Here is a 20,443-nt window from a genome sequence, read left to right as displayed (position 1 = left end):
AAGTCACAGGACCTTAAAATTATTGCTATATTTCCCCTAGAAGATGTACCCTATCATTTTCATGTATCTTCTCATTTAGGCTATAAGTTCCCTAAAGTCAAGGGCTATGCCTTATGGCCCACACCTGATTGTGGCCATGATCAGATGAAAATGTTTAAGAAATATAAATTTAATATTTAAACTATTTAACAAATGAATTTGATATTAGTCAAATTGAAATTAGTCAATTAGTCAAATGATATTGTCAAAATAAATTGAGAACTATTTAACAAAATAAATGAAAATAAAATAAATCATAGATAATGTTATATTTTGAAACTGAGCCAATCTGTGTCTCATAGGCATCCTTATGTATGGATTAGTGCTCCCAGTTTCTATTTGAGTTTAATATTGCTATTTTACAGTGCCTGGCTCAGTAAATACTTGTTGATGGATTGAACTACTAATGAATCCTTTCACTATCACATTATTTATTGAGGAATTGGAATTTTGGTTTTCTTAAAAGAGCATTAGGAATGAGAGGCCTCTGCATTGATTTACTCAATAGATGCAGTCCAATCTTCCTGATATATTTTTCTTTTTTTTTCTTCTTCCTTTATTTATTTATTTTTTATTATAGCTTTTTATTTACAAGATATATGCATAGGTAATTTTTCAGCATTGACAATTGCAAAACCTTTTGTTCCAACTTTTTCCTTCCTTTTCCCCACCCCTTCCCCCAGATGGCAGGTTGACCAATACATGTTAAATATGTTAGAGTATAAGTTAAATACAATATATGTATACATGTCCATACTGTTATTTTGCTGTACAAAAAGAATCAGACTTTGAAATAGTGTACAATTAGCCTGTGAAGGAAATCAAAAATGCAGGTGGACAAAAATAGAGGGATTGGGAATTCTATGTAGTGGTTCATAGTTATCTCCCAGAGTTCTTTTGCTGGGTGTAGCTGGTTCAATTCATTACTGCTCCATTGGAACTGATTTGGTTCATCTCGTTGCTGAGGATGGCCGGGTCCATCAGAATTGATCATCATGTAGTATTGTTGTTGAGGTATATAATGATCTCCTGGTCCTGCTCATTTCACTCAGCACCTGATGTGTTTTTCTTAAGAATTTTAGAAATGATTGTATGACATGGGAGACACTGGCACAGGACCATCCAGTGTGGAGTGCTCTCATCAGAGAAGGTGCTCTGTTCTGTGAATAAAGCAGAATTGAAGTAGCTCAGAAGAAATTCAAGATGTACAAAATTAGAGAATCCACCCCAAATGTTCATAGGGACTATTTGTTTCTGGCTGTGACACTACCTTCCGAGTTCTGATTAGTTATAATCGGACACACTAACTCTATTCTAACCTAGTGATGTCATTTTGGCTCTCTTTGAGAACATAGGACAGCCACTATTTCCAGATGTATTGCCATTGTCCAATGCTTAGCATGGTACCTGGTATATAGTATGTGCTTATTAAATGTTTATTGATTATTCACTTTAAAAAAAATTTCCAGCTTTCATCGACCGGTGGATCTAGTTTGCTCCAGCAATATAAGGAGTCGGGTCTTAGCTCCAGCAGCTATGAGCTCAGCCAGTACATGTTGGATCCATCTGATCAATTCGACTCTACACCTTCGAAGACTTGGAGTCCTGTTCAGACAGGTTAGCAGCAACCTTCTGCTGAGAAGCTTCTCAGTCACCTGCCCCATTTATAAATGATCCTTGAATTCCCTAATAAAATATAAACTCCTTCAAGGCAGAAATTATTTTTTGTTTTATCTTTGTATCCCCAGAGTCTACAATAGTATATGGCACAAAGTAAGTACTTAATAAATCCTGTTAATTGACTGACCTCATGAACTTCGACTGCAGGGATTTTAATTATGATGTTAATTTGAGGCTCTTATTTTCTAGTCCATCCAGAATCTTGCCCCAATTTCATTTCCATATCAACGTCTTATAATCCAAGACACCAGCTCTAACAATGATTATCTCTGATTAGAAGATGCATCAGTTGGTCCTGTGGATTCCATGAAGTTCTTCATCCCTCACACACCTGTGTGCTTTGGACCAGGAGGCCAATTGATCGTGGTGTGCCCCAACCATCCCGCTGATGGGCAGACAGCACTTGTGGAAGTACACAGTTTGGAGGTAAAACTATTAGAGCCCCCATCATGCAGACATGTTGGATACAGCCCTGCTCTTAACTTCTCCTTATACACTCCACAGTCTGAATTGCTAACCATGTAAAGAGATTATTGATTTGCTTTCACAGGAATCAAGAAGAAAGCAGTTTTTCATTCACTAAATAAGATAATATTTGTAAAATACTTTATTCAGTGCACATTTCTTCAATCATTTCTGACTCCATATGGGATTTTCTTGGCAAGATACTGGAGTGATTTCCATTGTCCTCTCCAGCTCATTTTACATTTGAGGAAACCTGAGGCAAACAGTGTTAAGTGACTTGCCCAGGACCACATAACTAGTAAGTTATTGAGGGTGGATTTGAACCCATGGAGATGAGATTCCCTGATTCTAGGCCTGGTGTTCTGTCTATTGCACCACCATCATTTTAAAGTTTCACAAATTAAGACTCTGAGAACTTTGGTGACCTTCCCATCACTTTATATCTAGAACGCTTCAGACAGGATTTGAATTCAGGTCTCCCTGATTCCAAGCTAGCATTCTATCCATACCAGTCATATTCATACTAGCTTAGGTCCACTTTTCCCTTGACATGCTACCAGTATGTTGCCTTGCCCAGAAATATATCACACTTTTAACATGACAGCTTGGTGGTGTTCTGAATCACAAGTAACCGTATTGTGTAGAGTTCCATTCTTGGACAAACATTACAGCTTAGTTGAGTGTCCTGAAATTTGAGTTTCTTGCCCAGATCGTTATCATAAGGAACTATGATTATAACAAGGCTTGAGAAGAGGAAGTAGGATGCTTCATTTCAAACATGACATCAGTGGGAAATATTCTGGATTTTTAGTCAGAGGACTTAACTCTTGGTTCAGTTTGGTTAAAGAGTTCAACTCTTGGTTTTTCCATTTACCAGCTATATGTTTCTCATTTGTAAAATGAAGGGATTGTATTATATGTGGGGTCCCCTTCAGTTTGGAATTTAAGTTCTTCCTTTTTTTTTAAGCTACCGAATATAAACCATTTATTTTATTCTTTAAATTTAGTATTTTATTTCCCCTTGTTACATGTAAAAACAATTTTAACATTTATTTTAAAATATTTTTGAGTTTCAAATTCTCTTCTTCCTTTTCTCTCCTCCCTTCTCATTGCAATTTGATATAGGTTATACAAATGCAGTCATGTAAAACACATTTCCATGTTAGTCATAGTGTGAAAGAAAACATAGATTAAAAAAATACAAAAAATAAAGAAAAAAGTATGTTCAATCTGCATTCAGACTTTATCAGCTCTTTCTCTGGAGATGGAAAGTCTTTCAGAATTCATTATGGATCCTTATATTGCTGAGAATAGATAAGTCATTCACATTGGATAACATCGCTATTACTATCTCTGATTCTATTCATTTCATTTTGCATCAGTACTTATGAGTCTCTGTGGTTTATAACTTTTAAGTTGGAGGGACTTAGTTTTAAACTGCCTGTCCCACCCGTTACATTAGAGATAATAATAATAGCTCACATCACACTGAAAATAACAAAAGTCAACCTATAACAACCTTTTGAGGTGAATTGTCCAAGTATTAGTATCTCTGTTTTACAGATGAGGAAACTAAGGAGCCAGTAGAGTAAGTGGCTTGCCTATTGACTCATCGATCTATAATATCTATAATCTATAATCCTATCAACTAACTAGTAAGTTAAGTGTCAGAACTAGGATTTTAATCCATATTTCCAAATATCAGCTCCTGCCTTCTATAATGCACTGTCTCCATTTATTAAAAGGCCAGTTGCTTCTCTTAGCATTTTGTTTTGAGTTAGGACAGTCTTGCTTATGTAGCAGAAATGTTCCAAAGTGATTTGTAAAATCATTCTCTCTGAAGGTTGGCTAAGGGAGGCTGACAAAACCTTTCCACTCACTGTTGCAGGCATTAGGTAGGCAGAGGAAATCTACTTTTGTTTTCCAGGTTTTCCTTAATGACACTGAGGAACAAGAGGAGCTAAGAGCTTTCTCAGGACCTCTGATCAGGTAAAGTTCCTGCAAGATTTCTGAGTAAAGCTTTTTTATTTGCTACAAGTCAGTTCCTTTTGTTCATGGCTCACATGCTTCTTATGTTGCTATCTGTTTGGCTCTAGCTTGCTTGCCTTTCCTTGAAGAAAAGATTCAGTAATGGATAACAAAGCAAACTCCTTTGTATTGTGAGACAGAGCCAAATGTGTCATTGTCTGTATTGATTTCATCATTTGTAGGTAAAGAGAACAAGAAAACAGGTTTAAAAGCAAGAGACCACCCATGGAAAAAAAATCAATTAAAATCTGTAGAGATCACCTCAAGGAAATTCTAGGGCTCTATATGAATGACAGCAGATGGATATTAGAATAGCACACCATTGTCAGAGTGGTTTCTGGGAACTTGCCAACGAGTGAATTAATGTTTAAAAAAAATAGCCTTAAAGCATGGATTCCACTAGGGAGAAAATGCATGATGGAATTCAATAGTTGGATTAGAATGATTGGGCACATCTGCCCTCTGTAGGTTTGAATTGGAGCGTCTCTATATCAGTGATTATTTTTCTCAGCTCTATGTGCGTTCCAAGAGGAAAAAAAAACCCAAACAAACCCCAAAACAACAGAGTATTTCTATGGCCACGGGGCATTCTCCTTCAGTTCTATGTGAATAAAAGCCTTGTTTTCTATGGCATATGACTACAGGGGAATAATGGAAAAAATTTTTGAATTGTGAACCAGGAAATCTAGATTCCTGGCTCATCTCTGTCACTACCTAGCTTGGCAAGTCTCAGTTTCCTCATCTGGAAAATAGGTGTTAGGTCCCATGATCCCCTTTAGGTTGAATATTCTCTTTGAGCTGATAACCCAAATCCATTCTCCTTCTTTGGGATGACAGCTTCCTTGTTGCCAGACTGCTCCCCACTGGATTTATGCGGCCAGGCTTTTTGAGAAATCCTCATGGATGAGCCCTAATCTCCATCTCTGAGGCATCTTTCATGTTTGTAGAGAATCCTAATTACCCTTCCCTTGATTATTGTAAAATATGATTGCCAGTGACTAACTCTGCTTCTTGTGTTGCCCCCCCCAGGGAAGACTTGCACAAGGTGGATGTGATGCTGTTTTGCCAGCAGAAGGCAGCTTTGAGTTCCAAGACTGAGAGTCCAAGAGGTAGAGATTTGGCCCTGCTCTGGAAGCTGCTCATCCTTCTTTGTCGGCAGAATGGAGTATGTAGACAAATGGCCCCATTTAGGGCAGATGGAAATGGAAGGGCTTCTGGTTGGATAAAGCTGTGTTAATTTCATGGACTTTTATGGCAAAATGTCAGAAGCAAAGCACTGTTCTGGGAGAAAAAAGTGCAAATAAATTATTGTTATTTTTGGTCTGGATCAGTGAATTCATTAGGATGGGGAGCTCCTGTTATGGGGACTCCCTCTACTGATATAGACTTATTTTGTAGAGACATAAAGGGCTGATTGGATCACTGAAAAAGTGACTTTCTCTTGTTCTATACTTAGAAAAGATCAGAGGCAAGACTTAAACCCACTCTTTTAACCTTCAAGACTGGTTTTTTTTTTTTTTTTTTTTTTTGTATACCACAAATACCAGTTTAAATATAGGAACCCTTCTATTTGCATCCCTACACTATGGATGGTGGTCCAGCTAGGAAGCAACCCCACAAAAATTTGCATTTTTTCCTCTAACTTGATCCTGGTGATCTTCCAGAGAAGTCATAGCTATCATCAATAATGTTAATGAGATGAATGCTGGTCATCCAAGTGCTTTATGAGAAACATTACACCTGTACAAGCATGTGTGTGTGTGTGTGTGTGTGTGTGTGTGTGTGTGTTGGGGGGAGAAATATTATTATATAAAGATGTTTTAGAAAGAAGTTCCTAGGTCATTGTTTTCTTAGCCTGAATCATAGATTAGGACAGATGTAGGCTGTTCTTGGAATCTTGTTATGGACCTCATGCTCTATTCTCTTTGCTCTTTTTTAAGTCAATGGTGGGGTCAGATGTAGCTGAATTGTTGATGCAAGACTGCAAGAACCTAGAGAAGTATAAAAGACAAGCCCCTGTAGCTAACCTGATCAACTTGACAGATGATGATTGGCCACTACCAAGCTCCGGGACACCCAACCTGCTTACTGGTGAGATTCCTCCCAGTGTAGAGACACCCGCCCAGATTATCGAGAAGTTCACTAAACTTCTCTTCTATGGAAGAAAGAAGGCAAGTAATCTTTAATTTTACACTTAAATCCCTCAAGGAGTTGTATTTTTAAAGCAGTCTAGAAATGGTGGGGCCAGCTAGGGGGTATAGTGCATAGAGTACCTGGAGTCCAGAAAACTCACCTTCTTGGGTTCAATTCTGGCCTTAGACACTTACCAGCTGTGTGCCTCATTTTTCTTATCTGTAAAATGAGCTAGAAAAGAAAATGGCAAACCAGTTTGAGTCTTTGCCAAGAAAACTCCAAAAGGGATCATGAAGATTTAGACATGATTGAAAGGACTGAACAACAACAACAACAGACTTGGTTCTTTAGTAAACATTAAAAAAAAAGTTATTTGGGATCTATTAAAGGGATTCCTCCAGCAGTAATATATGTTGGAATATAATGATTGCACCAATCCAGTCATATAAGAGGATGACAGGTTTGGGCTAGCCCAAGGTAGTACTGATAATCTAAGAGGCCCTCTTCCTTCTTTCCCTCCCTCCCTTTTTCCCTTCCTCCCTCCCTTCTTCCCTTCCTCTTTCCCTCCCTCCCTCCCTTCTTCCCTTCCTCCCTTCCATCCTCCCTTCCTTCCTCCCTCCTTCTCTCTCTTCCTTCCTTCCTTTTTCCTTCCTTCCTTCCTTCCTTCCTTCTTTCCTTTCTTCCTTCCTTCCTTCCTTCCTTCCTTCCTTCCTTCCTTCCTTCCTTCCTTCCTTCCTTCCTGTCACCTTGTGAGGTACTAAGTGATTTGCTTAGGGAAATACAGACAGCGCATGTCAGACCCTGGATTTAAACCTGAGTTGTTCTGATTTTGATTCTGAGACCTATCTCTAATCATAATCTCTCTCTCTTTCTCTCTCTCTCTCTCTCTCTCTCTCTCTCTCTCTCTCTCTCTCTCCCCTTTCCCTTTCCCTTTCCTTTTCCTTTTCCTTTTCCCTTTCCCTTTCCCTTTCCCTTTTCCTTTCCCTCTCCCTCTAAAAGGATTAAATGGGGAGTTTTTTTTTTTTTTTTTAGAATGAGCAATTTCTTCTTGCCTGAAGATAGAATTAGCTCATTAGCTCATTAGTGTCCTTAAATGACAAATTTCCTGGCATTGTGGAAATAATGGGTTACACTAGCACAGAGCTTACACACACTCTTCAATAAATATTTGTTGAATGAATCTACATTTTCAGGAAAAGTTAGATATATTTCCTTTCTCAAGGAGTCATTGACATGATTGATTCAGCCTTAGAGAGGTGTGAATATCATCTCTGATGGGAGCTGTTAGAGCATGTAGCTTTTATTCATTATTCATTTAACAAAAGAGTGCAGTGTCTGTGGGCCAGAGCCCATGGATACTGTTTTCAGTTTGCTTGTTTGAGGAGCTGGTTAATCCAACACTGGGATTAAAGATACAACACTAGCGTTTCCTCCTCTGCTTATCATGTTTTAGATACAAGGAAATTTTTTGATCTTTGCTAAGGTTAAGAACGGTTTACTTGGACTGGTCATCAGCAGCTAGACAGGGTTTAAAAGCAATAGCCTTATGGATCTTGATTTTGGGAAGGAGAAGAAATGAAGGAGCAAATTGGTATAAAAATAATTAATTAATTGGTGCAGTGAATAGAACATAAGACCTGGAGTCTAAGACCTGAGCAAGGTTCCTAACTTCAAGGAATTTATATTACATTGAGTTAAATTACTTTTATTTCCTCTCCCCCAATTTTTAAACATTTTTATTACAATTTTGAGTTCCAAATTCTCTTTCTCTTCCTCTATCCTTCTCTCCTTTCTGAGACAGTAAGCAATCAGATACAATTTATATATGTGCAATTATGTAAAACATTTCTGTATTAGTTATTTTGTACAAGAAGACTCTAGTAAAAGAAAAAAGTGAAAGAAAGAAAATGAAAAAATAGCTTGCTTCAGTCTGTATTCAGTCAATATCAGTTCTTTCTCTGGAGGAAGATAGAATACTTCATCATTAATCCTTTGGTATCATCTTAGTTCATTTTATATCTGAGGATAGCTGTCATTCATAGTTCTTCATCAAATAATATTACTGCTACTGTGTAGCTGTGTAGCTGTACTGTGTACAGTGTTCTGGTTCTGTTCACTTCACTCACATCAGTTCATGAAAATCTTTCCAGGTTTTTCTGAGTTCATCCTGCTTGTCATTTCATATAGCACAGTAATATTCCATTACAATCATGTGCCACAGCTTGTTTAGCCATAATCCAATTCGTGAGTGTTCCTCCAATTTCCAACTCTCAGCTACCACAAAAAGAGCTGCTATAAATATTTTTGTACAAACAGGTCCTTTTCCTTTTTTGGGGGATATCTTTGGAATATAGACCTAGCAGTGTTATTGCTAGATCAAAGGGTATGTACAGTTTGATAGTCCTTTGGGCATAGTTCCAAATTGTTCTCCAGAATTGTTGGTTCATTTCCACTCCACCAAGAGTATGTTGGCATTCTAGATTTCCCACATTCCCTCCAACAAACAGCCAACATTTTCCTTTTATGTCACATTAGTCAGTTTGATATCAGTGGGTGCTACCCCAGAATTGTTTTAATTTGCATTTTTCTAATCAGTAGCAATTGAGAGCATGTTTTCATATGACTATAGATAGCTTTGATTTCTTTGTTTGAAAATTGCCTTTTTTATCCTTTGACCATTTGCCAATTGGGAAATGATTTGCATTTTTCTAAATTTGACTCATTTCTTTATATATTTGAGAAATGAGATCTTTATTAGATACACTTGTTACAAATCCCTCTCCCCATCTGTTTTCCTTATAATTTTGGCTCCATTGGTTTGTTTGTGCAAAACCTTTTTAATTTCATATAATCAAAATGATCTATTTTATATTTTGTAATGCTTTCTACATTTTGTTTGGTTCTAAATCTGTCCTTTATTTATAAATCTGAGTAATAAACTTTTTCATATTCTCTTAATTTGCTTATGGGTAAATCATGTTCCCACTTTGACTATAACAGTATGAACTGTTGGTCTATACATAGTTTCTCTCATACTATTTTCCAGTTTTTGCAGCAGTTTTTGTGAATATAATGATTGTTCCAAATACATATACTACATTATTTTGGTCATTTATTATAATATAATTTGGACCTAATATTGTGTGTCTTAACTAGTACCAGATTGTTTTGAAAATTACCACTTTATAATACAGATTGAGATCTAGTATAACTAGACAACCTTCTTTTGCATTCCCACCCCCATTGATTCCCTTGATATCCTTAAGTTTTTGTTCTTCCAGATGAATTTTATTATTATTTTTTTCTAGCCCTATAAAATATTTTTGATAGTTTGATTGGTATAGCACTGAATAACTAGATGAATTTAAGTAGAAAGGTCATTTTTATTATGCCAACTTGGTCTACCCTAATATTTTGCCGCTTGTTTAGATCTGACTTTATTTGTGTGAAAAGTGTTTTATACTTGTGTTTATATAGTTCCTAGGCTTGTCTTGGCAGGTAGACTCTTAAGTACTTTATGTTGTCTACAATTGTTTTTAATGGAATTTCTCTCTCTATCTCTTGTTTGCTGCTGAATTTTGTTGTTAATATATAGAAATGCTGAACATTTATGTAGGTTGATTTTGTATCTTGCAACTAGCAACTTTGCTAAAGTTGTTAACAATTTCAAATAGTTTTTTTTAGTTTATTCTCAAAGGATTTTCTAAATAGAATATCATATCATCTGCAAAGAGTGATAATTTTGTTTCTTCATTGCTTATTCTAATTCCCTTAATTTCTTTTTCTTCTTTTATTGCTATAGCTATTAATTCTAGTTCAAAGGTAATAGGGATAATAATGGGCATTCTTGTTTCACCTCGGTTGTATAAGGAAGAATTTTAGCTTATCCCCATTACAGATAATGATTGCTGGTGGTATTAGATAAATATTACTTATCATTTTAAGATAAGTTCCATTTATTCATTTGCTCTCTAGTTTCTTAATAGGTATTTTGTCTAAAGTTTTTCCTGTATCTATTGCATTTTTGTTGGTTTTGTTATTGTTATGGCCAATCATGCTGATAGTTTTCGTAGCATTGAACCAATCCTGCATTCTTGGAATAAATTCCACTTGGTTGTAATGTATGATCCTGTGTTACATTGCTATAATCTTTTTGTTAGTGCTATGTTTTAAAATTTTTTTTGTATCAATATTCTTTAGGGAAATTGGTCTATAATTTTCTTTCTCTGTTTTGGCTCTTCCTGATTTGGGTATCAGGACCATATTTCTTTCATAAAAAGAATTTGGTAAGATTCTTTCTTCACCTATTTTTTCCAAATAGTTTATATCACATTAAGGTTAATTGTTTTTTAAATATTTGGTAGAATTTACTTGTGAATTCATCTAGATCTGGGAATTTTTTTCAGTGATGTTTTGTTCAATTTTTTTCCCCTAATATTGTATTTTTAAAGTATTTTATTTTTTCTATTAATCTAAGTATAGCTATTCACCCATTGCACATTTAGACTGTCAAATTTATTGGCACAAAATTGAGCAAAATAGCTCTTAACAATTGTGTTAATTATCTTTTTTTGATGGTGAATTCATTCCTTTTGTTTTTGATACTAGTAATTTAGCTTTTCCTCTTTTCTTTTTAAAAAATAAAATTAAACATTGGTTTATTCATTTATTTTTTCATAAATCCAACTTCTAGTTTTATTTATTAGTTTAATGGTTTTCTTACTTTCACTTTTATTAACCTCTCCTTTAATTGGTGTTTGTTATTTTTTAATTTTTCTAGTTGCATGGTTAATTCACTGATCTGCTTTTCTCTATTTTATTGATGTCAGCAATTAGAGATATAAAATTTCTCCTAAGTACTCCTTTGGCTGCATTCCATAAATTTTGGTATTTTGTCTCAATAATTCCATTTTTCACAATGAAATTATGATTGTTTTTATGGTTTTTTTCTTGACTCACTTGTTTTTTAGGATTAATAAATCCTATTAACTAATTAATTTTTAATCTGTCCATTGTACATAATTGAATACACTTACTATTTCTGCTTTTCACATTTGATTGTGAAGGACTTGTGTTCTAATACATAGTTGTTTTTTGTGTATGTGCCATGTATTGCTGAGAAAAAAAAGATATTCATTTCTATTTTCATTTAATTTTCTCTGGAGATCTATAATATCTAAATCCTCCAGAATTTTTTTTTTTCATCTCCTTAACTTCTGTCATGTTTATTTTTTTAGTTAGATTTATTTAGTTTTGAGACAGGAAAGTTGAGGTCCCCTACCATTATATTTTTATTATCAATTTCTTCTGTAACCTATTCAACTTCTCCTTTAAAAAAATTAGATTCTATAGCATATGGTGTATATATGTTTAATATTGGTATGACTTCATTGTCTATGGTCCCCTTTATCAAGATATAGTTTCCTTCTGTACTTCTTTTAATTAGATATATTTTTGCTTTTGCCTTGCTTGAGATCATGGTTTTTATCCTACATTTTTTGCTTCAAATGAAGCAAAATAGATTCCCCTTACTTTTATTCTGTGTGTATCTCTATGCTTCAAATGTATTTCATGTAAACAACATATTCTAGGATTCTGATTTTTAATTCATTCTTCTGTATGCTTCCATTTTATGGGAGAGTTTATCCCATTCATATTCATAGTTATGACAACTAACTATTTCTCTCCATGAAATTTTTTGCTTGCTTATCCCTGTCTTTCTGTTACCCCTCAGTTTTTTTCTCCTCACAAGTGTTTTACTTTTGATCAATACTTTCCCTCAAATACCCTCTCTTTTATGAGTTCTCATTCCCTCTTTATTATGCCTGTCCATTTTTACTTTACTTATTTTTTTTACTTTATTATAGATTTTTATATTCAAATGAGTGTGTATATTATCCCCTCTCTGAGCCAATTTTGATGAGAGTAAGGCTCAAGTTTTTCTCCTAACTTCCCCCAACTTCTTACACTCTATTATAGTAGCTCTTTCAAGCTTCTTTTATAATTTACCCTATGTAGTCTTTCTCCTTCTTCTTGCAATGCAGTTTTATTTCTCACACCTTTATTTTGGTTTTTTGGGCTACCATTCCTTCAAATAATTTTATATCCACACTCTCAATTTACATATACTCCTTACAATTGCTTTTATAGTAGTAATGTTGTTGAGTTACACATCTTATCTTGCCATATGGAAATATAAACGGTTTAACCTTATTGAATTTCAAATGTTTTCTCTTTTTTTGTTTTTTATTTGATTTATTTATTTTATTTGGAAATCAAATTTTTTATTCAGCTTTGTCTTTTTATTAGAAATGCTTGGAAGTCCTCTATATCATTAAATATTTATTATTTGCTCTTGAAAGAGTATATCTAATTTTGCTGGGCAGATGATTCTTGATTGTAATTCTAAGTCCTTTGCCTTCTGGTATTTCATATTCCAAGCCCTCCAATTCTTTAATTTGGCAATGTCCAAATTCTGTATAATGCTGACTATAGTTCCATAATATTTGAATTATTCATTTTTGACTCTTACAGTACTTTCTCTTTCATTTTCAATTTCTTGCATTTGATTATGATGTTCTTGGGAATTTCATTTTGGAACCTCTTTCAGGTGGTTATTGGTGGATTTTTTTTTCAATTTCCATCTCTCCATCTGATTCAAATATATCTAATATATAATATATTAGGGTAGTTTTCCTTGATAATTTCTTGACACCATGTTTTCTTAAAATTATGGTTTTCAAATAGTCTAGTAATTCATATATTCTCTCTCCTGGATCTATTTTTTAGATCAGTTGTTTTTCCAAAAAGAAAGCTCATATTTTCTTCATTTAAAAAAAACTTTTTTGATTTTGTTTTATTTTGATGTCTCATAGAGTCATTCATTTCTCCTTGTTCAATTCTAACTTTTAAAGGAATTATTATTATTATTATTTTTAGTGAGCTTTTGTGCTTTCTTTGCCATTTGGCCATTTTATTTTTTTAGGGAGTTATTTTCCTCACCAAATATTTGTGTATCATTTTTCATGCTATTGTTTCCTTTTTTCATGATTCTTTTGCATTACTTTCACATCTTTCCCCAATTTTTCTTCTACTTTTCTAATTTGCCTTTTAAAAATTCATTTTTTAAAAGATTACCCATTCTTTACCCTAAACCCTCCACATATCTTCTTCTTTGTGGTTTTCAAGAATAAATTGCCCTTGTGTCTCCTAGGCTACAGGTTTTCTTGTTCTTTATATTGGGATACCTCAGTATATGTGTGATTTTCCTTCAATAAAACTTTTCTGCTTTCAAGTAAAAAAAATCCTTTTTAAGTTCCTTCAGCAACTCTTTTGGGACTGGATACTAAATTACATTTTTCTTTAAGACTTCATAAGCAATCATTTTGACACTATTATCCTTTTCTAACTTTCTGCCTTGATCCTATCACCATAATATTTTTTTATACTCAGGTTCTTTTTTTTAATTTGGGTTTTTAATTTTTATTATTTTTGCTCATTTTTCTGCCTTTTTGTGACTTGCTATTTTTATGTGAGAATTGGGCTTTGCTGCTGCACTATCTCAAGCTTTTTGTATGGGGGTCTCACTTCTGGCTTTCCTGGTCTTCAAGGCTGAGCTGCATGCATGCTTTCTGGCTTGTACTAGGAAGTAGGGCATACTTGTTGGTCTCTCCTAGAAGGGGGTTTAGCTACTGGACTGTTCCAGGGATGGTACCTTGATGCTGGGTTGCTATGGAAACAGGATATTGCTGTTGGCCAACCCTTGAGTGGGGCTTCACTATTGATTAGCAATGGCTTGTGCTGGGAGTGGGGTCGCTAGTGTGGGACCTTGCTGCTATGCACAGACTGCTCACTTGCTTTGGGGGATGCTGGTTTTCAGGAAGGCTCTGGTGAATTCACTGGTGAATTGCCCCAAGTTTAGAGCCTTGCTACAGGCTTCCTGCTGTGAGGCTGCTTGCTGCTGCTGGACCTTGCTCCCCTCCCACCCCAGTGGGACAGAGCTTTCTTGCCATGCTGGTAAGCTATTTCCATGTTCCTAGATCAATTCTGAGGCAGTTTTCTAATTGTTTGGAGGGGAATTTAAATTTCTTCCTCACTCCTCCATTTTGATACCAGAAATTTCAATATATGATCTTCTAAAAAGTCCTCATAATTTGTTTTTACTATTAGTAGTAGCTAGTATTTATATAATTCTTTAAGCTTTATAAATCTCTTTACCTATGTTAATTCATTTGATCCTCACTCCAATATTATAAAATAGGTGCTATTATTATTATTATTCCTGTTTTATGGATCAGGAAACAGAATCATCAAGAAGTTAAATGAGCTGCTCATGATTATTCAGTAGGGAGTATTTGAAACAATATTCAAACTCTGGTCTTCTGGATTCCAAGTCCTATATCTCTGTCTCACTTAAATCTAAAAATCTAATTTATGCCCATGTAAGGACATTACTCTGAGATGTCATTGGTCCTCTTCAAAAATTAAGAGTGAACAACAAATGAATGAACTGCCTATAGACTAGTCACTGTACCAAATAATTGCCTCAACCTGAATCTAGTGAATAGACTCCAATCAAAGAAATACTGTTTTTTAGTAGTGGTACATCAAGGAAGCTGATACTGACTCAGATGTATTCTTGATTTTAGGAAGCCCTGGAATGGGCCATGAGGAACCATTTGTGGGGTCACGCACTCTTCCTGTCCAGCAAGATGGACCCAAGGACTTACAGTTGGGTCATGAGTGGGTAGGTAGGAACCTGTGTTTACTCACAAGTCATGGTACCTTCCCTACTTCTATTAATGGATTGTGGGGCTGTGGTAAAGAAGAGAATATAGGATTCCAAAAAATAATGATGTACACAGTATTTCATATTCTTTTTTATTGTGAACCAGATACAGATTAATCTTTTGCAGATTTCCCAAATGTAGACATAACAAGCCCATTTACAGAGAACCTTCTTAGATATTCTGACTCTTTTTTCTTGCCAAAAAAGAGTAAAGAATTTTAGTAATATTTTTATGGGTTATATGGTCTACAAAAAACTAAATGGAAAGGAAGATTATTCTTTAGTATTTATCTTCCCTTGGTTATATCTATAAAGCTTTAGTGTTTATTTGATTTGGTCCTGTCTCTTGTGCAGAGGAAGGTTGAATAGAAAAGGGTTATTTGTAATATTTCTTTAAGGTCTAGTGATTGTTAGGCTAGCAGGAGAGTTTATTCTACATAGTAATTAGTCCAATCATTTTATTGCCCCAGACCTCAGTTTCCCCAGCTGTCATATGGGATTCAGAACAGCCTTGCTTAATCTTCCTTAGTTCAAATATGACCTTAGACACTTTCTACAAGAACATTGCCTAACCCTTTTTGCCTCAGTTTCCTCTTCTGTAAAATGAACTGGAGAAGGAAATGGTAAACCACTTTAGAATCTTTGCTAAGAAAACCATAGAGCCACAAAAAGTCAGACATGACTGAAAAATGACTGAACAACAACAAAAATGTCAAGAAAATTTAAAGCAATGAAGAGTTCTATAATGACATTATTAAAACTTTCAAACTTCCAAGATCAGGGTGGTCTTAAAAAAGAAATACTATTCTGGGAAATAATCCCTTTTGGGTGAATAGTGATGAATATTCACCACTCCCACATTTGCAGGACTTGTCTCTGCTTCAGCTCTTTGCTTTGGCCCATTGCTCTTTGATGGGATCCAGTGAGTTGTGAAAAATATCTCCCACAGAATATCCTTAAATCTCAAATCAGCTGTAGACCTTATTATATCCTTGTTAAGCATATTTTGCAGTTTGTCATCAGTAAAATAATTTCTGGTCCCTGTTCCACGCCTCTTTGGCTATTGATAATGGTCATTAAGTGCTTGTGAGCACAGAATTATAAGCCTGGGCAGCCTTGTGCTAGTGATGAGATAGGGAAATAAATACCCACATTTGGGTCTATGAATTTGGCCCAGAAAGCTGATATGTAGGTAGTGGTTGATAAGTGGCTAAGGAGGAGAAAAAGGGGAGGAAAAGGAAGAGGAGGAGAAGGAAGAAGAGGAGGATGAAGAGGAGAAAGAAAAGGAGGAAGAGGAGAAGGAAGAGAAGGAGGAAGAGAAGGAAGAGGAGAGGAGAAAGAGGAAGAGGACAGGAGGAGGAGGAGAAAGAGAAGGAGGAAGAGGAGGAGGAGAAGGACTGCTTTGTGTAAAAGCCATAGAATAAGGATTGATAAGTTCAGACATCTCTGTGTTATGAAACCTGCTGCTCAGACACTGAAGTATTCTTCCTTGCACAAAATCCAGTGGTTCAAGAACTGTAAGGGTTCAAATTTCAAAGCTAAAGAGGAATAATTCCCTTTATCCTTGAACCCTAGCTAGATAATTCTATGGTCTTATAATTATATGGTACAATGAGTAACTGGGATCAGTTTCTTCATCTGTAAAAAGAGGATATTTATAATATCTACTTCATGGGGCTATTGTGAGAATCATGAAATAATGTATACCTAGTGCTTTAATAATCTTAAAGTATGCAATGCTAGATATGGTTATTGTTGTTATCATTATTAATATTACTGTTATTATCCTTATTGTTGTTGCTGTGACCCAGAGAAGCTCATTTTCATAAATGCATCTTGTCTAAAAAAGATTTTTCTATGTCTGAGGTGAACTGACACCATTGTTTTCTCAGCTTGGTCTGTGATCCCGAACAGTGGACTAATTATAGTTCTTTGGTTTGTTCTCAGCTTCATTAGCTCTCTGGCTCTCAACGATCCCCTTCAGACTCTCTTCCAGCTCATGTCCGGGAGGATCCCCCAGGCAGCCATGGTATTGTATACATGGGATGGCCCCAGCCCCACCCCTGGTGCCCTTGTTGTGGGGTAGATAATATTGGAAAATACAATGTTGGCTTATTTAACAGTGAGGGGCAGAAGAATCCCAATTTGCTTCTCCTTCTCTTCCCCCATGGGCCAAAAAGAGCTGATCCTATAAAATCTGTCACATTGGTTCCTGTAGAGTGATTTTCATGATGTCTCAGGTTGATTGCTGCTCCATGCTGGGAAACTGATAAGAAATTCTTACTCATGTCACATTACTCAGTATCATTTTTGATCAATAGGCTGTAATTTTGTAATTGGAATAATATGAATTTAATAATTATTATTGGAATAATTGGAAGTAATTTGATCAATCCCAATGGCTCTATGGAGAAATTTCATAGTTACTCCTAGTTCTGCAGACAAACAGCCTGAGACATTAAGAGTTGATGTTTGGGCTAAGATAGGATAGATATGATGTTAGAATTCATAATGGAGTTTTTTGATAATCATATAATCTTGAGGTACCATTTTATTCCCTGGAGTATTGTGATCACTACAAGGAAACTACTGATTGGACTTGCTTTACAAAGTCATGGAGTCTCAGAAGTAGAGGTAAAGGGGTTCAGAAATTTCTAGTTCAATTCCTTCTAAATATCTCTCTATGCAGCAGAAAACTCCCTTAAAATATTTCTAAAATATGGTAGTTTGTCCTTCACTAAATATCTTTAAATGAAGGTCAAATGACATTTTGCTATTGTTATTGTTCAGTTATTTCAGTGATGTCCAATTCTTTGTGACCCTATTTGGTTTTTTTGGGGAGAGATACTGGAATGGTTTGCCATTTTCTTCTTTAGTTCACTTTATAAATAAGGAAACTGAGGCAAATAAAGGTTACCTAAGATCACACAGCTAGTAAGTGTCTGAGGTCAGATTTGGATTCAAGAAAAGATCGATCTTTCTGACCACTCTATTCACTGAGATACTTAGCTGCCCAAATGACATTTGCTGTTGTTATTGTTCATTATTAATTCCTGAAGCCCAGAGACATTACGGAGATGATGTCTTAATGTGAATAGGTTTAAATGAGGCAGAACGGTGCAAAGTTGTCAGCCTCACTCTCTCCTCCAGGAAAATCAAAATCCAGTGGGGAAAATCAAAGTCAAGACTACTGGCAATAGTCTAGGATTTAATGGATAACCTTGGCTTTTCTAAATTAGTCTTTCCCAGGCTTCAGTTTGTCTGAGATATATAACATTTTATGAGGGACAAATCACCATATTCTGAAGCAGTCCATTACCCTTTTGGACAGCTCTAATTGTTAGGATCTATTTATTGTATTCCCTTACATCCCTCTTTGCAAATCCTGCCTATTGGTCCAAATTCTGTGTTCTGGTCCAACAGACCAAATCTCTAATTCAAATCTAGAATCTTCGAGATTGATAGACACCACTCTTTTTCTGCTGTACCTAAGTTGAATAAAATGGACCTGGTAGGTCCAATGAAGGAACCCCAAATGATCAACTCTGTTATGAATCCCCATATAAAGCATATTGTTAAAATGAAAATCTGAAGTGATATGATAGCAAAAGAGATTTTTTCCTATGTTATAAACAACTTCACGAATTGATCTGACCTCAAGAACCCTCATCATCCTAGTCTCCCTCTTAAAATTATCAGTGTTGTTTCTTCCTGATTATCTTCCTAAAATAAAGTGCTTAGGGCCAAATTCAATACAGCATTTGAAGTCTGGCTTGGGCAGAGTACAATGAGACTATAATAATACTTGTGTTACCTTTAGCAAGTCCCTTAAGCTTATTGGGTCTCTACTTTTTTCATCTGTTAAACGACAGCATTGGACTATTATTAATGTTCCTTCTAACTCATTGTTTGTATGTTTGTTTGGTTTTATTATTTTCAGATAATATTCATTTCTGATTTTTTTAGACTTTTTGGATACCATTCATTTCTTTAAAAAATTATCTTTATGGAATAAAACAAGCATTTACATAACAGTACAATAAAAATATAATTGCAAATGAAACTGCAAATCTGCTATGCACAACTTGCTATTCCTTTCAAATATACAATAAAATTGTCATATAATTTTTTTTCTTCCTTCCTCCAGTCTCTCTCCTAAAGTTGGCTACCTATATAAATAGGTATCTTTTTTCAAATGTCCTTTATAGTTCATTTGGATATTCATAATAGTCAAAATAACTTATTTCTAAAAGAATTGACTTTTTAATGTGTCCCAAGATAACATTACCTTTTTTTGAGTGCCATATTTCAGCATGGACTTACATCAATTCTAGAGTCCACTAAAATTCCCAGATTCATTTCAGAAGAGGTGATATCTAGCCATTGCTTCCCTTTGTTGTACTTGTAAAATTTATTTCTTTAAACCCAAGAGTAAAACTTTATTCTCTTCTCTATTAGATTTTGTTTTACTAGCTTACATCCAGCTTGAACCTGATTCTGTCATCTCACATAGTAGCTATACCTATCATTTTCAGATCTGATTAATATGCGCTCTTGGGCTTTATCAAATTCATTGATAAAAATATCCAATAGCATTGGTCTAAACATAGATTTCCCAAGTTATTTTGGTAGCAGCTTCCTTTCAAGCTGGCTTTGAGATACTGCTTGATTTTCTAGATGTTTACCAACCAATACTTTGATAACCTTTGAAATCATTTTCTCTCAGGAACTCAAAGCCTAACTCACTGATCTCAGTTTACATTCTTCATTGTTTTCCCTTTTAAAAAAATTACTTTTCTCTCCTCCTTCTATCCTCTGTAGCACATTTTACATTATCCATGGTCTTTTGAAGATCTCTAGTAGAGGATTCATGCTCATATCTGTTTCTTTTCAGTTCTCTGGGAACTTACCATGATTTATCTAGGCCTGGCGCTTTAAATATATTCATTAAGGATGAGTCTGTATTGGCTGACTCTCTCCCTATTTCTCTTAAACTTTTTAAAAAAAAATAATGGCTCTTTATTTTCAAAATATATGCAAAAATAATTTACAACATTCACTTTTGTGTCCCCAATTTTTCTCCCTTCCTTTCCCCTCCTCCTAGACAGCAAGTAATGCAATATAGGTTAAACATGTGCAATTCTTCTAAACATATTTCCACGTTTATCATGTTGCACAAGAAAAATCAAATCAAAAAGGGAAAAAAATGAAAAAGAAAAAAAAAAGCAATCAGCAACTTAACAAAAAAATGGAAATACTATGTTGTGATCCACTTCAGTCCCCAAAGTTCTCTCTCTGGGTACAAATGGC

At 35.0% G+C, this 20,443-nt stretch overlaps 1 protein-coding gene across 1 annotated transcript in view; it reads left to right on the top strand.

The window, feature by feature from the left end:
* Positions 1-20,443, top strand: part of SEC16B (SEC16 homolog B, endoplasmic reticulum export factor) — a 71,446-nt gene that overhangs the window by 24,676 nt on the left and 26,327 nt on the right. Inside the window, exons 6-12 of the mRNA XM_012547697.3 lie at positions 1,509-1,656; positions 1,997-2,145; positions 4,112-4,173; positions 5,242-5,377; positions 6,153-6,383; positions 14,994-15,091; positions 17,081-17,162. Of these exons, the coding sequence (XP_012403151.1) occupies positions 1,509-1,656; positions 1,997-2,145; positions 4,112-4,173; positions 5,242-5,377; positions 6,153-6,383; positions 14,994-15,091; positions 17,081-17,162 (906 nt within the window). The remainder of the gene's footprint in view (positions 1-1,508; positions 1,657-1,996; positions 2,146-4,111; positions 4,174-5,241; positions 5,378-6,152; positions 6,384-14,993; positions 15,092-17,080; positions 17,163-20,443) is intronic.

Source organism: Sarcophilus harrisii, chromosome 4 (genome assembly GCF_902635505.1).
Source record: "Sarcophilus harrisii chromosome 4, mSarHar1.11, whole genome shotgun sequence".
NCBI lineage: Eukaryota > Metazoa > Chordata > Mammalia > Dasyuromorphia > Dasyuridae > Sarcophilus > Sarcophilus harrisii.
The sequence above is the reverse complement of the archived record's forward strand: the minus strand, read 5'-3'. Positions and strand labels throughout refer to the sequence as shown.